Genomic DNA, 23,678 nt, shown 5'->3' with positions numbered 1-23,678 from the left:
AATGCTACCCCCAGCGGAAGTACTTGGCAGACGCCCCTAACCAGCACAAAATGGGAGGCTGCCCCCCAAGGAGGCATTTTGCACTGGGAAGGAAGGCCTGTCGGGTCTGAAGCATGAGAGATGTCTGTCCTTCACCTTTTGGGCGGGGTGGGTGGGTGGGTGATGTTTCTCCTGCTGCATTGCCTATCGCTTATTTCAATTATTATGTTTGTCAGTTTTAGGTATTTTTTTTATTTGTAAGCTGCTTTGGGACACTCATGAGAGTGAGTTGGAAGAGCAGGATATAAATTACAAGGAGAGCAACAATACTGGGTCTGTCCAGGGCTGCTTGCGTAGGGAGAAGGGATGAGAAGAGTACAGAGAGAGAGAGAGAGAGAGAGAGAGAGAGAGAGAGAGAGAGAGAGAGAAAGAGAGAAAGAGAGAGCAGGGAGGGGAGGGGCAGACTTCTTCCTTGCTTGGAAGAGAGCCAAGGGGGTGGGGGCGAAGGCTGTTTGCAATCTCCAAGGCTGCCAGTTGGCCTTTGCCACAATAGCCCTCGCGGGCTCACTCTGAAAACACCCAGGCGGCCACATCCACAGGTCTGAATAACCCTGGGACCGCAGGGTTCTTAAGGTCTCAGCGGGAAGGAGGAACATCTCAGGGCGAGGGGCCAGAACCATCCCGGAGGCTGCTTGCCACAGTTAGAGCTTTTGCTTTTAGCTGCATCGCACAACATCTGCCAGGAGCCACTTCGTGGCAGCACTAGTCAATACGAAGGCTCCCGGCCCCGGCCCGGCCCCAGTTGGCAAGTTGTCATCATCCGCCTTCACTGAGTGCCGTGAGGCTCCACCCACACTCTCTTAGGCTCCACCCCTGAACTGTCAGGCCCCACCCCTTTACTCCAGGGCCCCACCACTGAGTCCAGGCCTTAGGAGACCTGGTATCCCCTTGCACCCAGCACACAACGGGCAGCCTAGCAGTAGAGGCTGGTGGCTGTGATGCCAGCGGAGTGGTGAATCCGCTCCAGGTTTCACTTAGAACCAGTCAGATCTCTAAAGGAGCAATCCAAAGTGTGGAGCTCCTTTTGAGTGCTGGCTGAAACCTGGAGCGGATTCACCACACCATCAGCCTCCGCTGCAGCCTAGAATTACCCGCAGAAGAGACTCCATTTTATGAGCATTGTGGGTTCATGCAAAAGTCCCTGCAGTGCCTCCCGTCAGAGGCCCCGCTGGGACTGTTTCATCTGATTCTGTGGAGGAGGGAGAGGCTCCTGCCCCCAAAGGTCACAGCCAAGGTTTCTGTTATCACCTTGCAGGCTCCTGCCAGAAGACGCCACTCCCCTGGATTGCTCCCAGATGGACCGGGAAGGCTGCTTCCACCGGGCCCCTCCGGGCAGGCCTCGGGTGACTCTGTCGTGGGGCTTGCTTCAGGGTGGGTTACACAGCTAGCGCAATCGAGGCTTTTGGAGGTTAATGGTAGGCAGAAATACTGGAGGCCCAAGATTTTGCTCAGCGACGATAGTAACACTGCAAGCCAGGTCCACAAAGCCAGGCCGGAGCAGGGCTGTCTGTCCCTGATTGCAAGCTCTCTGGGGCAGAGTCTGCTTTTTGGGCATGCCTTTGAGAAGCAAGCCCAGAATGCTTGGACGCTCTCTCAGGACCAGTGGTGTAGAGGGGCCTGGGCTCACATGGCCACCTCCCCACCCCACCCCTTCCCTGAGAATTCCCAGGTCCTTCTGAGCTTAGCTAGGGTGACCATATGAAAAGGAGGACAGGACTCCTGTATCTTTAACAGTAGTATTGAAAAGGGAATTTCAGCAGGTGTCATTTGTATATATGGAGAACCTGGTGGAATTCCCTCTTCATCACAACAGTTAAAGCTGCAGGTGCCCTGTCCCCTTTTAAATCTGGTCACTCTAGTATAGCTCCTGCAGCTTTAACTGTTGGGATGAAGAGGAAATTTCCCCAGGTTCTCCATATATACAAATGACACCTGCTTAAATTCCCTTTTCTATGCAAATGTTAAAGATACAGGAGCCGGGTCCTCCTTTCCACAGGGTCACCCTACGTAATGCAAACTATTTGGGGGTGGCTTGATGGGCAATGGATGGACAATTCAGACCCCTTAGCTTTGCAAGAGGCCTGTTCCTGCTGGAGATGAAAACTAATAGAAATGGGCCCTTGATATGGATCAACCCAGGCCTGAATTCTGGGCCTCTTCTTGGGGGCGTGACTGTAGGGGATGGTTGTGATGAACATCTGCACTTCCAAATGTGCCACTACACCGTAGCCCAGGACAGGATCCATGGCTCCCTTCTCTGGGTCTCACCAGTGGAGGCTGGTGGCTCTGCTGTCAGTGGGGCAGTACATCCACTCCGGATTTCAGTCAGAACCAGACAGAACTATAAAGGAGCTCCTTTAGAGATCTGACTTTTTCGGACTAAAACACGGAGTAGATTCACCACTGACAGAGCCACCAGCCTCCACTGGGTCTCACTCTCCTCCTGGTGCAGCTGTATCCCCTGATGAAGGATGCCACATGGCCCACAACGGCCATCTCACACTGCCGTGAAGAATGGCACCCAAAAGCCATTCTTTACAGCTTTCACCCATTATATATGAAGGATGCCTCCGCATGGCACTTGCTAAAAATCCTGGGACTTCTAGCTGAGAAAGCAGCACTAAGAATCCAGAAAGAAAAAGGAGATTCTCCCCACCCCCAGTTCCCCAGGTCATTATCACGTCTGGTTGGACTACAACAAAATGTGAAAGCACTTAAATAAATGATGGAAGCCCCATTTACACTAACGTAAAGCCGCCCCCATGCACTCCCGGAGGATGGTGAATAATAGATCAGAAGATGGTCTCCTTTGTAAGGGGGGGAGGTGTTCTTGCCTCCTGGCAGGCAGCAGAGCTGAGAAAAGCCAGAAGATACAACTAGCACTCATTTGGAAGAGATGGGCAGTCAAGAGGCCGTCCTCAATGGGATGGGATGTGCCTGTCTGGGCTGTACCACTTCCGACATTTGGGGGCTCTCATGAGTGAATGCTCTTTCATCCTTCTTCCTCCACCACAATCCTTCCACATAGAAAACTACCGTATTTCTTCAATTCTAACACACACTTTTTTCCGCACATAAACATCTCTAAAAACGGGGTGCGTCTTAGAATCGTGGGTGCATTTATTATTTCTTAGAATCAAAGCTTTTTTTCTGTTAGTGGTACTGAAATTAGTGTGTGTCTTACAATCGATGGCGTCTTAGAATCAAAGAAATACGGTAGGTTTCAGGAAGAATGGTCCTAGCCTAACCTTTTCCCTGACATGCTAGCATTTATGAAGCAGAGATTTTTGTAAAAAGGAATGTGAGGCCCCACCTGGAGTCTAAAGTGGTACAGTCCTGGTAGAGACTTATCCCCTCTGGATGGAAGAGCAGCCAAACAAGGGACCAGGAAAGGGACTCCAGGATTAAGAAGTCATGACTTCCATATGATCTACCTGTCCGCATGGAATCACAGTACAATCCCTCTTATTTTATTTTCTAACCTGCCCAACCTAATGATGCCAGGCAGATTTTAAAAAGTGCCACATCGAAAATCAATGAGGTAAAGACCAATAAGATGGGAAGGGTAAAATACAGCTAAAATCAACCAATCATTGCTTCACTCTGGCTATTAGAACAAGGAGGGGTGACCATGATTCCAGGCTCAAATTTTGGTAATTCTCCAGAGAAAAGGAGAGCCCACAGCAGCAAGCCATCAACTCAGGCTGAATATGGCACTTGGATGCTGTTTTCAGGCGGGCTCAGGCACCTGATATTAAAGATTGTAGTGGAATGTGTGAATGCAAGATGGGGCGAAGTCTCTAAGATAATGTTTCCCAAACATCTGAGCTTCCTCATAGACCCACTCGCAATAGAAATGCCAGCAACTGTCCAGAAGATGCTGTAGCACATTCTAGACCACATGGGCCAGACCTCACCACAGACCAATGTGCAAATTATGGGAGAAAACGGGGCGAGGGGTAATAAAATCCACAAACTCCCATCTTTTTTAACTCATGACTCTCCTGTAGCCTCTTAAAAGCAGTAGCTGAAAAGGCTAATGAGTAGCTTAATAGCAACTGGTATTTAAGCAAAGCTGCGTGTTCCTTAATGATCTTCTCATTAAGGAAGTCCAATATTCCCCAGAATGTTCTCGGACTGCCATTGCTCTCAAATATGCAACTCTAAGATCTGTGGCCTTTGGTTGCCTTTTTAATTGTGTAGCGTTTAGTACTAAATTCGTCTGAATTCGTGAGAATCCGCCTTGTTCTGCCTGCAGAGGGCGACCTTGTACATATCATTCGCTTGTGGCTGCAGGTTACAATTCTAACGCAACTTTGATGATCGCAGAACCCCTTAGAGGAATTTACTGCCTTGTTCACATTTTAAACTTCTTTTAAATAAAAGCATTTAAATTAACTGTCCTGAACAAAATTGCTTTATTACGTTATGAAGTGTGCCAAGATCAGTGCTGGACTGTACCAACGCTACCCGTAAATAAAAATTAAGCTTTGATTACTTGTTACTGAGCCTCGTGTGGCGCAGAGCGGTAAAGCAGCAGTTTCTGCAGCTGAAACTCTCCCCACGGCCTGAGTTCGATCCCAGCGGAAGCTGGTTTCAGGCAGCCGGCTCGGGTCGACTCAGCCTTCCATCCTCCCGAGGTCGGTAAAATGAGTACCCAGCTAGCTGGGGGAAAGGTAATCACGGCCGGGGAAGGCAACGGCAAACCACCTGGCTATAAAGCCTGCCAAGAAAATGTCAGCGAAAGCTGGCGTCCCTCCAAGAGTCAGTAATGACTCAGTGCTTGCATGAGAGGTTCCTTTCCTTCCTTTCCAACTACTCTTGTAACTAGTCCTGCAAGGGAAGAGGCCAAGAGGCAGCAATGAGGAAGGCGGCATTCTTACATATTTATTGCAGATTTCATTTATTGCAGAGGAAGTCTTTTCCATATTTATTCTAAGCCAACCAAACATTTCCTTGAATACAGCAAAACAAAATATACCACCCATCCTTAAAGGGCAATTTTTTAAAAATAAACTTCCAGGCTCTCAACGTCCCGCCCAAGAAGCACGTGCAGGGTCAAAGAAGCAGGGTCATTTAACTTGAAAGGCGGTTTTAAAATCCATTAAATTACTACAGCAATAACTATATCCAGACCTTGGTTTTGGACGCTTCCTTCTCGTTGTGCTGAAGCGATTGTTTTAAAAAGAACATTCTCTGGCTGCAACCGACAACCCCGGCACAAGTGTACCATTAAGCCCCTGTTCAAGATGGACCAGCCTGTTGCAGCACTGCTGTTCTCTCATCTATTTGGGTGGGAAATGGGAGCTGCTGATGATGATGTTCCTGTACTTCGGGCTCCAGTGCTAAACAGCTTCTGAAAACACAGCAACACAGCATGCTGCTCCCTAATATGCAGGATGCTCTAAAGCAGCCTTCCACAACCTGGGGCGCTCCAGATGTGTTGGACTGCATCTCCCAGAATGCCCCAGCCAGCTGGCTGGGGCATTCTGGGAGTTGTAGTCCAACACATCTGGAGCGCCCCAGGTTGAGGAAGGCTGCTCTAAACAAATTTTGGAACATGCAAGGCAGCCTTTCCCAACCTGGTGCTCTCTGGTTGTGTTGGACTACAACTCCCAGCATCCCCCAACCGGGGACTTTGGGGTTTTCTAGACAAATCTCTTCTCCTTTGACTATAACTATTACTACAATGCCTAGAATGGGATATCAATGAGGTGCCTCTGCGCATGTCCAGAAGACCTTTCCTTCACAAACCGAGCGACTGCACCTGGCCTCCCGGCCTCCGCACACCCTTAGAACGGAGGAGCAGGAGTTCCTCCAGAGCGAATGGAGCTGCCATTTGGGAGCCATGCCCAAGTGGCCTCCAGAGGTTCTCCACCCTATTTGTGGGCAGAGAAATCGGGGGGAACAATTTCACCGGATTTCTCCAGGGAGAGGAGAAATTCTCCAAGAGTTTCTCACCGGCAGGGCTCACCATTGGCAGGGCTTGTGGTGGGCTTCCTGGTTTGAAAATGCCCTGGGGGAGGAATTACCTCAGGATGTCTTCCCATGGGCTTTAACTGAAGACTGGGAAGCCGAGGAGGCTGCTGGAGGGACGATGGACGGCCCTCGTGCATTGCGCTCGCTCCTCAGCCGCCTCGGAAGCCCCGAAACCTCGAACCCAACCCATGAGAAGGTCTCTGGAATGTTCTTTGCCTTTGAATTTCGTTTTTGAAAGCAATTTCTTTCCTGTCAAACTGAATGAGAATGGTGAAGGGAAGCGTGGAAGAAATGTTCTGCACAGCACCATCCCATTAGGGCCTGAGTCTCCGCAGAGACTCAGGAACTGAGCGCTCCTCTCCTTTGTCAGCATACCGGGGACATGGCTCATCGTTTTAGTTTAGAACCGTTTACCACACTAAATCTTCAGCTGGAATTCCTAAACTAGCTTTCCACAACTAGCTGGCTTACTGGGGGATGGTGCAGGGGCATTGGGGGTTGTAGCCCAGCACATCAGGAGGGCACAGGGTTGGGGAAGGCTGCCCTAAGCTGACTGGGCCAGCATCTGTTCACCTCTGGGAGACATCAGCCTGCACCACAAACCAACCCAAAGGCCAAGGCATGCTGTCCAGGCTTCCTCCTTCCCTCCTGGCCTGGACCGGGGGTCCCAGACTCTGCCTTAGCCGTGGACGAGGACGTAGGTGACCCCACACACCACCGGGGAGAAGGTCAACAGGTTCGCCGCACGAGGGTCCTTGCACGCGTGGCTGTAGAGCTCGCCTTCCATCCCAGGATCTGACCAGTTGGGGTTCTGGAATCCGGGGTGGCCCATCTGCTTCCCAGCTGTACCTTGCCCTCCTCGTGAGTAGCGAGACCTCCCGAGAGAGCTCAGGCCGTATCCCACTGCTGCCCCCACTGCTGCTGCTCCTGCCACCTTGGCGCCACGGCTGCCACTGGAGCTGCCCGCTTGGCTTTTCCCACTGCTGCTGCTGCTGCTGCTCTTGGGTAGAGAGTGAAAGCCTCCACGGGACGACCCGCCACTTTTGCCGCCGCCACCACTTCTTCCTCCTCCTCCTCTGCGGCTAAAGGCAGCCTCAGTGAAAAAGGCGACCAATAGCACTGCTATCCAGTACGAGGCGGCCCACGTTTTTCTCATTGTGCTGGACCTGAAAGAGAAAGACAGGATGGAGGAGGACGTGGATTCTCAGGGCGCCACGAAGAACCAACCTGAACAGGGTCGTTGCAATGAGGTGTGGGCACTTCAAAGACTCAGGGCCCACACCCATAAACTTTGCATGCAACTTACATACATTGATTTATATCTATATATGCAAATTTAGAAATAATTGCTAGGATTGAATTATGTTACATGGAAAGCAATTAATTTCCCATCCAAATCCCACCAAATAAAATAAATTCCTTAATTAAGTTACGTCCCACCCCACCCAAATCATCCCAAACCAGTACTTCTTCAATTACAGTTAATTTGCAATGGTTGCAATTAGGTGTGAAAAATGCTCCCCAAAGAGTGACGTGGTTTGTTTGTTTTTCATGAACTCTGGCACACGCTTCCCCCATGCAATTTTTCGTAGAAATAAAAACTTCTGTTGGCACCGGTGGGCACTCTGAGGAAAGGATCCAGGAAATCTTCATAAGTCAAAAGGACAAGGCACTGTATGGACTGTGCAGTATACATTTGAAACGTATGCCTATTTGCTTATGTCTACGTATTTTGCATAACAAATGTCCTGCTCCAAGCCATGGGCAAAGAGTGATGTAAAGCTACCTAGGGAGGTTGTGGGCTCTCCCACACTAGAGGCCATCAAGAGGCAGCTGGACAACCACCTGTCAGGGATGCTTTAGGGTGGATTCCTGCATTGAGCAGGGGGTTGGACTTGATGGCCTTGTAGGCCCCTTCCAACTCTGCTATTCTATGATTCTATGAAAGCTCTGGAAACCACCCAGCCCATCCTCAGCGCCTCATCTGCTTCCATTTGCTTGTGACATTCTAGAGATGTTAGCTTTGAGCAGCAGCACCCACCACCTAAAAAATCATTTTAAAAAATCATTGTTTGCCAGTCCTGATTTAGGAGGAGGAGGAGGAGGAGGAGGAGGAGGAGGAATCATCATCATCATCATCATCATCATCATCATCATCATCATCCTGAGGGTGTGCAATTTCACATTTTAAATTCCCTTAAATCATGAAACTAGTAATTAGTAACTATTTCTAAATTTGCATAATAGATATAAATCGCGATGACAGGAATCTAATGGAGTTTGTTTCTGCTGCCTTCACATGTTTAGGCAGAAAAAAAGTCCTACAACTCCCAGCATCCCCCAGCCCAGCATGTTGTGTTTTGCACCCATAGTTGGAAATAAGCACCATTTTTTTCCAGAAAGAGATTTTTTTGTAGGGAGGAGAATAAAAAATAAAATAAAATGTGCACCTGTAAGTAACCATGTACATGCCTGGCCAACCAGCTGCCTGGCTGGCTACCCCTTGACTATAATAAAATGTGTTTAAAATTTATTTATTTATTTATTTATTTATTTATTTATTTATTACATTTTTATACCACCCAATAGCCAAAGCTCTCTGGGCGGTTCACAAAAATTAAAACCCTAATAAAAAAACCAACAGGTTAAAAACACAAATACAAAATACAGTATAAAAGCACAACCAGGATAAAACCACGCAGCAAAATTGATATAAGATTAAAGTACAGAGTTAGAACAGTAAAATTTAAATTTAAGTTAAAAATAAGTGTTAAAATACTGAGAGAATAAAAAGGTCTTCAGCTAGTGACGAAAGGAGTACAGTGTAGGCGCCAGGCGGACCTCTCTGGGGAGCTCATTCCACAGCCGCGGTGCCACAGCGGAGAAAGCCCTCCCCCTAGTAGCCACCTACTAGTAGCCACCTACTACTAGGTGAGCTCCGGCTATTGGGCAGTATAGAAATGTAATAAATAAATAAATAAATAAATAAATAAATACTACTAACAAGAAGAAAGAATACGGTAGTGACCAACATCATTAGCCAGCCATTTAGGCCCAGCCCTGATCCAAATTAAGTTCCCACCACCACCACCACTCCACTCCTAGCGCTGCCCCTGCATTTTAAGCCCAGCCTTTCCCAGCCTGGTGCTCTCCAGATGTATTGGACTACAACTCCCATCACCCCCAGTCAGCATGAGGAAAGGCTGCTTTAAACAAAGAAAATGGCATTGGAAGTCTAGTTATGACCAATTTGCAGGGCCCGGGTGAAGCAGCTGCCTCAGGGAGGAGATTCTAGGCATCGTGAAAAGGCAGCAGATTGTTAGCCACTGAGCCAATTCATAAGTCACAACAAGCAGTTATGGGTTAATTAACCCTCGCGGTGTTGCAGTACATGCTGGCTGCCATTTTGAATATGCAAGCTCCAGCTGGCCAGAGGTGCCATGGCTTGTATGCAGACAGCAGGGGTTGCTTGAGGGTTACAAAAACAAACCAGGCTTGTTTTAGGGTTATTTGGAGGTTGTCTAACCCTCAAACAACCCCTGCCATCTGGGTTCTCACGACACAACAAGCCACAGGCAGCTGGTGTCTGTGGGAGCCAGGCAAAAATGGCACGTGCACTCTGGCATGGTGATGCAGCAGGTCCCAAGAGAAACCATGGTGGGAAATCATGTCATGTGAACGAGGCCACTGACTTTGTGGTTATGGTATTTTACTGCCAGGGATAAGGAGAGGTGCTTGTGGACTTTTCTGCCTCATGTGCCAAAATCACTTGGCTGGCATTGGGTAGGGTGACCATATGGGAAGGAGGACCGGGCTCCTGTATCTTTAACAGTTGCATAGAAAAGGGAATTTCAGCGGGTGTCCTTTGTATATATGGAGAACCTGGTGAAATTCCCTCTTCATCACAACAATTAAAGCTGCAGGTGCCCTGCCCTCTTTTAAATCTGGTCACTGTAGTATAGCTCCTGAAGCTTTAACTGTTGTGATGAAGAAGGAATTTCACCAGGTTCTGTGAAATTTAACTGGGCCCACCCAAAGGAGCTTCACCGTGGTTTGTTTCCCCACACGGAGCACCTGCCTGCCCGTCCCTGTCAGGAGGTCTGTGCTAAACACAGGCCAGGTCTCATGATGACACGGCGGAACCTTCTGGGAACTGTAGCAGAACAAAGGGTTTGAAACTGCTGAGCAATTTGGCCCTGCAGCATGCGCACATGCGCGCGCGCACACACACACACACGGTGCCACTCACATGAGCAGTTTACACAAAAGCCAGAGTCCTAGCAGAGGAAGCAGCCTGGCCTACTTTTATAGCCCCTGTGCTCAACCACCGTGTGATGCCCCTAGCTCAGCATCTCTTCGGTGCACACCAACAACAAGAGCCGTGGGGCAAAAGGCCTTTTGTAAGAACAGAAGGGAAGGGAACACGGGACCGGCCGACCAAGCTGGCTTTTCCTCCTCTTTCCAAAATGTGTTTGAGCGCAGTTCTAAGAGTGGGATTGGCTGGGTCTTACAAAAAGGGGCTCCCCCAGGGTTGGATTATGTGTGGGGATGCAGAGTCAGGTTTCAAGATGCCTGGGATTAACCCTCACCCCACCCCACCCCCTTCCTTTGAGGCAGGCACCTGTCTTCGGTTTGTCAACATGCCCATTTGCCCATCGCCCCCCTCTGCGGAAATTGTTACTAGACGAGGCAGACACGGAAATCCATCAGGGTTGACTGAGGTTAACCCCTTCATACAGCTGACAAAGTGGTGTGTTAGGCTCTACAGTGTTGGCTGATGGCTCCAATGTCAGTGGGGTAGTGAATCTGCTCTGGGTTTCAGTCAGAAATCTAAAGGAGCTATCCAAGATGTGGAGCTCCTATAGAATCCTGAATGGTTCTAACACCTGGAGCAGATTCACCACCCCACTGACATTGGAGCCACCAGCCTCCACTGAGGCTTTAAGGTGCCCCAAGGCTTTTAAAGTCAGCCTTTTCCAACCTGGGCAGGATCTACACTACTGCTTTAAAATGGTTTATAACAGTCGTGACAACTGTTGGGGCCCAGGACACACTCCAGATACAGTTCTCAAAACGTTTTCAAAGTGTCATATCCTGCTTGGTGTAGATCTGGCCCTGGTGTCCTCCAGATAGATTGGACTACAGCTCTCATCAGCCCCAGCCAGCATGGCAAACCATGCTGGCTGGGGGACGATGCCATGCAGAGCCTCAGTTTACGAAGGGTTTTTCAGTGCTGATTATTCATCCATCCACACCACACCCCATTATCAGACATGCAGGGGAGAGCAGGCTGAAGGCAGGACGATGAACGTGGCGCTTGGAGTGGTATTCACACCACCTCCCAAACCAAAGATTCCTTGACGGAAGACCACCCCACCTCCACCCCACCCTGTAGTGCCATGAGCAGACTGTTAGATTTGGACCTGGGTTTGAATGATAGCACTCTTCAAATACTTGAAACATTGCCACACAGAGGAGGGCCAGGATCTCTCCTCAATCATCCCAGAGTGCAGGACATGGAATAATGGGCTCAAGTGACAGGAAGCCAGATTCTGGCTGGACATCAGGAAAAAACTCCTGACTGTTAGAGCAGTACAACAATGGAACCAATGACATAGGGAGGCTGTGGGCTCTCCCACACTAGAGGCCTTCAAGAGGCAGCTGGACAGCCCTCTGTCAGGGATGCTTTAAGGTGGATTCCTGCATTGAGCAGGGGGTTGGACTTGATGGCCTTATAGACCCCTTCCAACTCTACTATTCTATGATTCTATAGATCATTCAGCCTTGGATATGTTGCCATGCCACTGCCTAACCCAGGGTTGGCAGAAGGTAGCTCACAACCGACTGGTAGATCCTGCAATAGATCCCCAATTGCCTAACAGAGAAACAATTTAAAAAGCTGTTTTTATATGCTTTAAGGTGAATTCTGGCATTGAGCAGGGGGTTGGACTCGATGGCCTTGCAGGTCCCTTCCAACTCTACTATTCTAGGATTCTATGATCTTCCTAAATCAGGTTGCTGAAAAAGAACATTTGGAGCTAAACCTGGAGTGGATTTTTGCCTGGAAGGACTTGTGTGCTCGGTTCTGTACTGATCACAAACTCCTGGTCTGAGTGTGCACAGAGAGGCCCTTGGTTCTTAGCAAATGTCCGCCTGCCCCTGCGCCACTATTCTGCACTTGGCTCTGATTGGTGGATCTCCACGTTCTCCAATGCAAAACGAAGTAGCTCCCAAGTGCCAAATGTCCACCTGGCCTAACCAGGGGTCCTGCCAGGATGAAATGGGAGCCCAAGCAAGCCAGCCCAGCTCCCTGGAGGAGGCATGATAAAAAGATGGCGATAAAGTGGAGGGCACAAGACGGGCCAGAGATTGTTCACACACGTTTTCGCCTTCACAAATGAACCCCTCTCATTCTGCTCTTTTTTATTGAAGCAGAAGGCCGGGGGACCCTTTATCCCCTAGGCCTCTGCTCACCCATGCACAAAAGCCTGAGCTTACTGATGGCTTCAAAGCTGAGCTTTTGTTTTGCGAGAGAGAAAGAGAGAGAGAATTCCCTCCCAGCCCACGTCAACTATGACAGCCTCTTTTATTGTAGGAATGTTTCTTTCGGGACTTGGTGGGCTCCCTCCGGAGAAAGCCAACAATGTGACTTCGCTTAGGATATTGGCCTCTTTATCTCTGAGAAGCACAGGGCAGGACGATGCATTTGGAAAGGGGGGTGGTAGTGGTGATGTCATGCTTGTTGTTGTTTATTCGTTCAGTCGCTTCCGACTCTTCGTGACTTCATGGACCAGCCCACGCCAGAGCTTTCTGTCGGCCGTCGCCACCCCCAGCTCCCCCAAGGTCAAGTCTGTCACCTCCAGAATATCATCCCTCCATCTTGCCCTTGGTCAGCCCCTCTTCCTTTTGCCTTCCACTTTCCCTAGCATCCGCCTCTTCTCCAGGGTGTCCTGTCTTCTCATTATGTGGCCAAAGTACTTCAGTTTTGCCTTTAATACCATTCCCTCAAGTGAGCAGTCTGGCTTGATTTCCTGGAGTATGGACTGGTTGGATCTTCTTGCAGTCCAAGGCACTCTCAGAATTTTCCTCAAACACCACAGTTCAAAAGCATCTCTCTTCCTTCGCTCAGCTTTCCTTATGGTCCAGCTCTCGCAGCCATTATCCTCATAATAACCAAGTGTGCTTTAAAAAAAAGTGTTTGTTCATTTGATTAAAAGTAATAATAATCAAAAACAAAACCCACAGCTGGAGTCAGTAAGGATATTTCATCCCTTACCAAAGCAGCACAACATAGTAAGCTTTCATGTACTGCAGAACTCTTCATCAGTCTGGCCATTAAAGGGAAGAAAGGGGAGCGGGGCGAGAGAGAAAAGTCGTTTTGATGTTGAAGCCATGAAGTTTTCAGCCCATCTTAAAATGAAGCGTAGGAGGAGACCGCAGACTTAGCTGGGTTATGCTCTCTTGGGTGCTGAGCTGGGCATTCAAACTCAAATCTCTGATTCATGGCTGATGTTCACTACACCACGGTGCACCTCTCTGCAGCCATCCACAAGAACTCCTGGAAGAGGCTGAGTGGAATTTTCCTTTAATGTGGACTTTCCCCCAGAAAATTCTCCCCCCCACACACATCCACCCACCCCTTGCTGGGACAAACAAGCACAGACTCCTGTGTGCCAAGGGAAATCGCCCTACCTGGTAAGACAAGGAGCCTGGGTCCATTGCTCTGAATTGACAGAGGACTCAGTCTAACCAAGCCTTGTGTGCGTCCTGTCATTTGGGCAAAATACATTGTCGTCCACCAGGATTTTGTTTCTGGTGAGAAAATATCTCACAGACCAGGAATATTATGGAGAATGCCTATCGATAAATAAGGTTTTGGATTTATTATGAACACAACTCCTGAAATGTGAAGCATCATTAATGTATATGAAATATTTAGTATTGCCATATTCTTAAGTGCGAAATGGGGAGTAGTTATAAAAGGGAAGCACAGGACTGACTGATTGGACAAAGGTCCCATTTCACTGCCTCAGTCTCAGAGCAGGGTACAAACTCTCCTAAAACAAAGTGTTGAAAGTATTAAACACCAAACAGAAGCGGCAAAAAAAAAAAGCAAAAGAAAAGCCGGAGCTCTCAGTCAAGAAGTCAACTTCACTTACTTTTTGATTGAATCAACCGCAGTTAGGGATCCTCAGTGGGGGAAAGCGCTCTGCCTATGGATGCATGTGGGCAGGCGGCATCCTCTGGGAGCCGGTCCCAGGCCACGGGGCCTCTCCAGCGGGGAACAAAAGCCGAGCGCCTCACCGTCACCTGACTGATCATCAGAACAGACGGTTGCACTTTTGACAACTCATGACCCACCAGGCCAAAACGCAACTCCGCCGAGCACGGCAGCCTGCCAGGGGCTTCGCAAACCCAACCAGAGTCCCCCGGTGTTTGCATTCCCGGGCAAGTGATGCACACTGGTGGTTTATCAAGACTCCGGCGGGCTGCGGCGCTCACCAGGTGGGTGCAATTGGCTTGCCAGCTCTCAAGTCATAGGGGCGCGTTTCACCTTCAAGCAGATCTTGTGTGAGTGAAGATGTTCCTTGGGATGATCCGGTACCAGGGTTTAATTGAACCTAAGACTTCGCTTTTGCCAGGCCAGGCCACCAAATTTCAGGTTGACTGTGACTGTCCATCGGGTATTTAGACCCTGCTAGATATCTGGTTAGCAGAAACATACCAGGGAAAGGGCCACGGCTCAGTGGTAAGACACGTGCTTTGTACACAAAAGATCCAGCCAGGTAGGTTCAATCCCTGGCATCTCCAGGCAAAGGTAGGAGAATCCTCTCCAAAACCCTGGAGAGCTGCTGCTAGTCAGTGTGGACAAAACTGAGCTACCCATGATCTGACTCCGTGGATGGCAGCTTCCTATAGTTCCCAATTGGAAAAATCAATGCCTGCACATTAAGCAAGGAAAAGTTTACGGAGAAGAAAAACATTCAGAAGCCCTAAAATGGATTCAGCACTGTAAATTTATTTATTTCATTACATTTATATCCTGCCATTTTTCCTCCGAGGAACCCAAGGGGGCATCCAAAATCTTCCTCCTCTCCATTTTATCCTAACAACAACCCTGCAGGGTAGGTTGTGCTGAGAGTCTGTGACTGTCTCAAAGTAACCCAGTGAGCTTGAAGGCTGAGTTTTAATCCCAGATCTCCTGTCTCCCAGTCTGACACTCTAACCACTACACTGCACTGATGGTGTCGGTCCACAGCTGGTCTCGAGTAAACCAATTCACCACCACCCATTGTGTCACCCCCAATCCAATCCAGCCTCTACCCTTAATTAGGTCCTCATTTCACTCCTCCCGGCTCCCTCCCCCAGCCATCAAATAAAACCCAAGTACCACTGTTGGATTTTTATTCACAAAGTGCTTTTAATTAAAACAAAATAATCTAGTTGTTGTATGTGCTTCATACTATATTGAGCTGTTCCAGAATGATATTAACAATGAGGTGTTACCAAATCCGTGGTCAAAATACTTTACAGATTTTCCCCACCCCTGCAGCACAAACCTTTGAAAGAGCCATGGATAAAATGAAAACAACAATAACGAACACTTAAAAGGGAATTCCGAAAATACAATGCAAACTGAAGAGGGAGCTCCAGCCCACGTTTTTTCTCATGTAAATGATAGGTCAAGATATTGCTAGTTCAGCTCAATGAAACATGGAAGGTTTTTTTTATTATTATTCGGGGCAATGGGGAGAGATACCACAGTATTTGCATCTTTCAGCTTTGTGCTGCAAGAGCTCAAAGCCTTTTTGCCTGATGAAATCCCCTCACAGAAGCTGCTCCAAAAAGAGATTGTTTCCCAGTAACCTCCACAACAACAGCACCTGTCATTGATATGGGCCCCAATTCTGTCCAAAATGAAGGATGCGATTTATGTGCTGTTTTTCCCCCCTTTCCAAACCAAGATAGATCTTATCTGAATGCCAAAACCTTGTGGACAAAGATCCGAAAGGGGAAAGGAACCTCACCTAATGCTAGATCAAAACAGTGAAAGCCAATTCATACATTCAGCAGGGTAAGAGTGGTCAAGTTTTTCCTGGACAGAACCATTTGAGGCTTCAGGGTGTGTGTGCTTGTGTCGGGTGTGTGTGCATGTTGCAAGCTTGTCTCTTTCAGCACCTGGCAAATGCAGTGCACACACGCAGTGGCACATCAAGGTGCAACATTTCCCTGGCATGCTATTTTTCTACGCACAGTGTTTTTGATTAAAACTGCCCATACCTGCAGCCTGAAATGAAGCATTCCAGGAAAAGCCTTACTACTGGATTCTACTTTACCTATAAACTGGACCATCGATGCAATGTTTGGCACAGCACTGTGTGTGTGTGTGCGCGCGCACGTGCGCGGGCAAAGCTTCTTCCTTTGCAAAAGTTATGGTAGGACATATCCAGGAAAACAGCTTCCTGTACACTGTGATGGATGCTACACTGGCCAGCTAGCCAGTTGGAAGTTTTAGAAGCCAGCTAGCCAGCCATAGCCTGGCAATAGGAGGGCAAGAATTGGAACTCTATCTCCTAAAAGAGGGGCAGCTAGGAAGGAGAGTTTTTCCATGAGTGGCATTTTGCAACAATGTTCTCCCGTCCTCCGGACACTGGATGTGGCAGGACAAAAGACTGAACACAGCAGAGAAATTGGCCTGAAAATGACCAAACACAGATATATTTGGCACTCCCAAGAGGACTCACGTCACAGGCCAGGTTAGAACATGTGAATGAGCACCAGTGGATAAAAATACATAGCATTTATAAAGGAATCCTAAGATGCTCAAACTGCATCACACAAACCTGACGACAACTCTACAAGGTAGGCCGGCATTATCACCCCCATAGTGCAGAAGTGGGGCTGGGGCTGAGACTGGCATGCCCCAGGCCACTTAATGGTTCACAGTAAGGGGTAACATTTGAACTCCGGTCCTTCTCAGTTCACAGCTCAAGTCTCTTGAACTCTATGCGACATTACCTTTCCCATCAAAGGTACAGGTCTACATTATTGCTAACACTTGTTCAGGTAACTACGGTGTGCAATGGAAGGTGCATTGCGTGTCATCCAGCACAGTAGGTGAAAACAGGGGCACTTAGTGGAGCCGTGATCATCTTTCCTACCTTGCAGCACATGGCGGGCTATTCTTCCTTAAGGCTGGTCTCGTGCTACGGCTTGGTTCACCCAATCCTGCTCATCACTTAACAGCAGCAATGAACGTCATGTACGAATATGCCGTGATAAATAGGAGAAAAATGTCAACCCAGACACAATGACCTGGTTCACACATGCATGTTTTACCACCTGATTATGGCAAAATCAGGTGAGGAAGGGCCAGTGCAGGCCTAACATGACAGGATTTTGAGCATGCTTGGAACCCAACAATTCTTTATACACCAGACAACATTGCCCCTGTTCAGAAGACACCTTAAACCATGGTGTTTAAAGCTTTAGCCTTAACCACCGTGGTTTAAGGTGTCTTCTGAACAGGGCCATAAACTTCTTTTTTTAAAAAAAGAAAAAGTGCCCCACCTTTGCAGTCTCCAAGCAAAGACAGGAACCAAGAACATGGATGGAATCAAAGATACATTTGGACAAAAACGCATTCAGACAACAATAGAAAGTAGGTTTGTGCTATTCGGCCCACAAAGGAACTTGAAGGACGCCGGAGCAATTTTGTGCTGGTTCATTTTCAAATCTTTCAAAACAACAACATTATTCACATAAATTATTGCTGTTACTTTCCTGTGCATGTGATATTTGGCATGTAGAGAATGCTAAAAAGAATAGAAAAGGGTGGAGCTTTTTTTAAAAAATAAAAAACCCACAATCAATCTAGTGCAATTTAGAAAGGAAGAGATGTTATGGGGTTAAGCTAGACACGAGAGAGAGAGAGAGACAGAGAGAGAGACAGAGAGAGAGACAGACAGAGAGAGAGAGAGAGAGAGACAGACAGACAGACAGACAGACAGACAGAGAGAGAGACCTACAGCGTAATCCTCAGTGTGTTTACTCAGAACAAAGTCCCATAGATGTCTCTTGCTAAGTTAAACATACTTTGGATTGCACTCCTAACAAGCAACACGTGAATAACCATCCTTCCAGATGGAGGTTCAAACAGAAACACATCTGCTTCGTCATTTTTTTTCTCAAAAAAAGTTGCAAAGGGACCGACAGTGAAGAGCAGAACGACGCAGGACACGTAAACCCGTGCAACAAAACCCTCGTGGCCGCTTGTTAGCGGGAAACCGCTCAAGGCGGGAGAGGGCCATTTGGAAGACAGGGTGCAGAGCTCTGCTGAAATGCCTCTTTCCCGTCTCCTGAGGGGCTCCGGGACCCCTCTCCCCAGGAGGGAAAACAGCTCAGGAGTCAAAGCTACTGGCAGAAAGTAGCAGGGAGGAAAAGCAGGCTTAAGCGCCCCTCCCCCTCCGCTTCTCTGCTGCAAATCGCCCTTTCTCCCAGCTGTTTTGCTCCTACGCAACTGCTGAGGTTTTGTTTTCTGCATTGCACGGAAGAATGATTTCCCAGCTCTTTCAAGCCAACGTAAAGGGAAGGGTGGTGAAGATGCCCAGCTTTTCATGCCTGCCCCAAAAGGTGCGAGCCTGCGGGAATCTGCTAAAGGGACTCAGGGCATCGCCCCCTCCGCCTCTCTAGAACCATGAAAGGTTCCCCCCACCCCGCACTGAAATCTGGTATGCCGGGGTGGGTGGGGCACCGACATGCCAGATTTCAGTGCGGGGAGGTGGGGAAGAGTTTTAAATAGGAGGGGCATGTTCACGTGTCAACTGCAAAGCAAACCAGCCATTCTTAGAACGCCTGTTTTGTGGTCGCTGACCTTTCCTCACAGCAGCAGGGTTAACTCTGGTCAGTCAACCCTTAAAAAAACCAAAAATGCAAAGGCATTTGCCCCTGTGGCGTTCCAGCGGTGGGTGAGCTGAAGGTGAAAGGGGGCAAAATACCAACAACACCGAGAGGCTCCCCAGGGTGGAATTAGGTGTGGGGCTGCAGTCAGGTTCCAAGGAGCCTAGGATGACCACCCCGCCCCCCTCATTCGCGGGGGGGGGGGGCATGCAGGTGGCCTTGGAGAGCTCCTTTAGACCCCTGGCTGCTTCTGACTGAAACCCGGAGCAGAGCCGCCACTCCGCTGACATTGGCCTATTTTCACTTAAAGCGCTTCCTGCCAGAGTGGGGGAAATACTGCACAAAAGTCAAGAGGTCTCCAAAGAATGGGTGATTGCAGGAAAGGGGGTCATCTAGGGCACCCCGGAGGACCAGACTGGGACGCCTGGCCTGAGCTTCCCCACCCTGCCGTGTGACTTCTCCTCCTGCCCTTTCTAAATGGGCCTGCCCCCATCCCAGCTCATGCCACGCTCATCACATTGGCAAGGAGGCTGCAGGTCAGCGCATGCGTGCCGTCAGTGGCAGGGCAGCCAGCCAGCCAGAGCAGCACTGTACGAAAGCCACTTCGGACCTTCTCGGGTCCTCGGAGGCCACCTGACCCCTGCCGGACTGAAAAGCCGCCGCGAAGCCTTTGGGCCACCTGCAGGCTGCCCTGGTGGTGCAGGAAGTAAAAATCCCCGAGCCCGGCTGCCAGCGCCCTGGTCTGAGGCCGTCCCACTCCCGCGCTCTAGAGACACTGCAGCCGCCCTTTTGGCTTTCTGGGCCACCTGCAAACTCAACCTGCTGGGAAGCTCCACACGTGGACCAAGATGGAAAGAGGGCAGCTCCACCCTCCTCCTCAGAGTCCTACAGCGGGGAAGGAAGAACGCGAAGAAAGGTCTGAGCAAAGGCATTTAGCTTTAGGTAGGCCAAACACTGTGCGCCTGCCGGAGGCATCCTTGCTGCCCGGGCAGTCGCCAGAATGGGATCTCCCTTCTCAGGGCAACCTCAGAAGAATCATCAGCTGCCACAGAAGGACAGGGGAGGGGAGGGGAGGGGAAGGGAAGGGAAGGGAAGGGAAGGGAAGGGAAGGGAAGGGAAGGGAAGGGAAGGGAAGGGAAGGGAAGGGAAGGGAAGGGAAGGGAAGGGAAGGGAGGGCCAAGGCCCCCATTCAGCAAGAGGTAGACGAGGTGGCCTACGGCCAAGGCTAGGCTACTAAAAAAGACCCCATGGTGACAAACAGCTGCTGCGATGGAAAGGAAAGCTCACAAAGGCCAGGACTGGGTGAGGACTTGGGACTGCTAGTGAGGACTGTAATACTTTAGGGCACAAAAATGGCAAAAGGGCAAGACGCATCCCTGCGGTCCACAACTGTTCCTGCTAAGCTGGGAAACCGGCTTGAAGGACAAACTCTGGTTTGCGGCCTGGTTTGCACATAACACTAATCCATGGTTTGGATTGTTGAATTCTGTGTTGTCATGATCTGTGAATGTGGTCAAGCTAACAAACCATGGTTTGTTAGCCACGAACAACCCAGAAAGGGAAACCGTGGACTGTTGTTGAGTTCTGAATTCTGGCTTGTTTAAAGCACAGGTTGTCATTCCATGCAAATGCAGAACCATGGGTTGTTCATGGGTTGTTTCACCAGGTTACAGAGGTGGCTGGCAAGAGCAGTTGTTTTTTAAATAAACCAGCCATTCTACAGTGACGCAAAGGCATTTAGGATACAAAGTCACTGTTTGAGTAGGGCAACAAATCGTGGGTTAACCAAAGCATGATTCAGCTTTATGCGTGAACTAGGCCATTTTGTTGCAAGCAAAGGTGAAGCGTCCAAAAGGTAAAAATAAATTCCGGCCAACAAGTTTACCGCCACCCCTGAAAAAACGAGGGCCACCCTGCTGGAGCAGACCGAAGTTTTACCTAGCCCAACATTCTTGTCTCCAAGAGTGGTCAAGGCAGGGGCCTTCGGCAGGTCCTAAGCAAGGCAGAGATGTGATGGCCATTCCCCATTTGTCTCCAACAACGGCTACTCTGAGGTATGCCAACCCCACCCATGCCAGAAAGAAAGGTTCCACTGAGTTCGCCCTCAGTAACTGGGGAGAGAGGAAAAGCCGTGGTCAAAGCTGGTTCTGGGTTCCAGCCGTTCCAGCGGGGCAGCGCCGGTCTTCACTCGTTGTAGCACGTTCATCCTGTAAACAAGACTCCTTCAAGCGGCCTCCCTTCTGGACGCCAGCAGCACAGTCCCGGGAAAGCAAACGCCTCACATCATGGCCGGGCCTTCAGAGATCTCTTCTAGCCGTTGCTTGATCATTGCACGCAGGGCCGAATACCTGGAAAAGGATCCCACAAGTAGAGCCGCTAGAAGGGAAAGGGGGCTCTTGCACCAATGGCGTAGGGATAGGACAACTGGTGCCCCCTCCCTGAAGTGGGGGCTTCCGTGCTCCCTGGCCAGTCTTCATTTGCAGGGCTTCCCCACTGACTGGCCCTCCTTACCTTCCCGGCGATATCGGGAGCATCCCTGCGCTTCGTTCCTGCATCCTCCTCTGTAACTCAAAAGCCCGTCCTCACAGCACCCAGACTTGGACTTCTCAGGCCTCCTCTGTCCCTCTCCCACCCACCCTGGCTTTCCCTCCCCCACCGCAAGCCCATGCTCCCTCTTGTTCATTCCCTTGCACCCCTTCCTTCTGCCCCCTTCTTTTTATGACCGCCTCCTCTTCTGGTGGCCAGATCACGGCTCATCGTCTTTCTGGGCGCCAGCACTCAATCCTGACGCCAAGGGGGGCACCTGGCCGGGCACTCGTACCCTGTGGTTAAAGCCACTGCACTGGCTACCCGTTAGCTACCGAGCAAAGTTCAAGGTCTGGCTGTTGGCTTATGAAGCCCAGCTCAGGACAAACGTTACCTGGCAGGACGCCAGCTTTAATACAGACCTGTGAGATTTTCCCAGTCGTTGGAGGAGGCCCTGCTGGTTGTACCACAACCTGCAGCTCGCCACCTTGCAGCAACCCCAAAGTGGGCCTTCTCTGTGGTGGCACCCACCTCATGGAATGTCCTCCCTCCAGGTATCTGGGAGGCACCAACTGTGGCATCCTCTAGACCAGGGGTCCCCAACCCCCGGGCCACGGACTGGTACCAGTCCGTGGCCTGTTAGGAACCAGGCCGCGCAGGTGAGTTGCTTTCACACACACCCCCACACCTCCACCCTGACCCCAGCGTACCTGGGCGCAGGGCGCCATCTCGCCTGCCCAGTCGAAGCGAAGCCAGGATGTGGGGTGGGGTGGCTTCGGAACGGCGCGCCTGGCCAGAAGTTGCTCTGGGAGAGCAACTTCTGGGTGCACCGTTCTGAAGCTGCCCGCCCGAGTTTCCTGGCTTCGCTTTGGCTGGGCGCCCACCCAGCCGAAGCGAAGCCAGGATGCTGGAGTGGGGGGAGGCTTCCCAAAACCATGCCGTCAACGCCCACGCCCCCGGTCCATGGAAAAATTGTCTTCCACCAAACTGGTCCCTGGTGCCAAAAAGGTTGGGGACCGCTGCTCTAGACACCCACTGAAGACTCATCTCTTTTCCCCCTAGACCTTCTGTGATGGATTGCACTACCCATTCTATTTGTTAATTATGGCACCGTGAGTATTTAGTCTTAATGTTTTAACAAAGGTTTTATTTTAATATATTCCTGTGTGGAGACGAACTGCTGCAGACATCAGTAGCTGTTCACAGTGTGGCATCACCCAGGAACAAGGCTTCCCGCAGCGTGGGCTGCCTTAAAAAATTACGTGGCCATCTCAGACATTCCCGGCCCTCTCTGCCCACTCTGAGCGCAGAAAACGGAATTCCTGCGCATTCTAGGCTGCTTCACGGATAGTATGAAAGAGAAGCTAAGCCTGCAATTTTACGTGTATTTACCTGGGGAAGAATCCCACTGAATTCTGAGCTCAAACACCACAGTAAACGACATTCAGTGGCACTTTCCCGCATTACTCAAAAAACACCTCAAGAACAGGTCCATAAAGACAGAACCAGCATCCTGCACTGTAGTACTGGTGTAATACTTAGCCCTGAAGACTAGAAAACCCTTTTTGCTACCTGCTAGGAAAGGAAAAACTTACTTGTGCTTTAGTTTCTTCACTTCACGGTCTTCTTCCTCCTTCAGTTTCTGAATGAAGCTTTTCAGGACAGGCATTTCAAACTTGATGTATTGAGCAACCTGCATAAAGAGGAGAAAGGAAAAGAGGAACAGGAAGTCCGTGAACACACAGTCCCCGCAAATCTTGTATAATTCTAGGAATGGCTTTGTTCAGCTCGTTCCCTCTGAGAGCTCAGCAAACAATCGGGGGCACCCTAAAGCGTTCCTGCATTTCAAGTTGCACTCGTGCTTCCATTTATGCATTGCAGGAACTAGGTAAAACCAGCGGTGGGATATGAGGCACAACTTTTTAAAATGCACATAAAGCAATATTTCACTATGAAAACATCTAACCTTATCAATAACGTTAGACAATGGTCTCTCTGAAGTAACTGTTCTTATTTAAAGATTATTATTTATTTATATATTATAGTATGTAATATTATTTCACATGTATTTCCCGGCAGACTGGAAGGTGAACTAAACTAAAACAACAGCATCCACACCAGATCTTTAATCTCGGTATTTTAATTTCAGTCATTGTGATATTGCTGCTTTAAACTTGCATTTGTGGGGGGGGGGGTTTACTGTTTAAATGTTGCATTTTTATTCTTTTGGGGAC

At 49.4% G+C, this 23,678-nt stretch overlaps 1 protein-coding gene across 2 annotated transcripts in view; it reads right to left on the bottom strand.

The window, feature by feature from the left end:
* Positions 1–15,419: 15,419 nt before the first annotated feature.
* Positions 15,420–23,678, bottom strand: part of RASSF2 (Ras association domain family member 2) — a 48,616-nt gene continuing 40,357 nt past the window's right edge. For both annotated transcript variants that reach the window (XM_063139379.1, XM_063139378.1), the window contains exons 10-11: positions 23,040–23,137; positions 15,420–21,266 (exon numbers count right to left, since the gene is read on the bottom strand). In XM_063139379.1, the coding sequence (XP_062995449.1) occupies positions 21,197–21,266; positions 23,040–23,137 (168 nt within the window). In that variant the 3' untranslated portion in view covers positions 15,420–21,196. The remainder of the gene's footprint in view (positions 21,267–23,039; positions 23,138–23,678) is intronic.

The sequence above is a fragment of the Elgaria multicarinata genome, chromosome 12 (genome assembly GCF_023053635.1).
Source record: "Elgaria multicarinata webbii isolate HBS135686 ecotype San Diego chromosome 12, rElgMul1.1.pri, whole genome shotgun sequence".
Classification (NCBI taxonomy): domain Eukaryota; kingdom Metazoa; phylum Chordata; class Lepidosauria; order Squamata; family Anguidae; genus Elgaria; species Elgaria multicarinata.
Note: the sequence above shows the minus strand (reverse complement) of the source record. Positions and strands in the feature narration are given on the sequence as shown.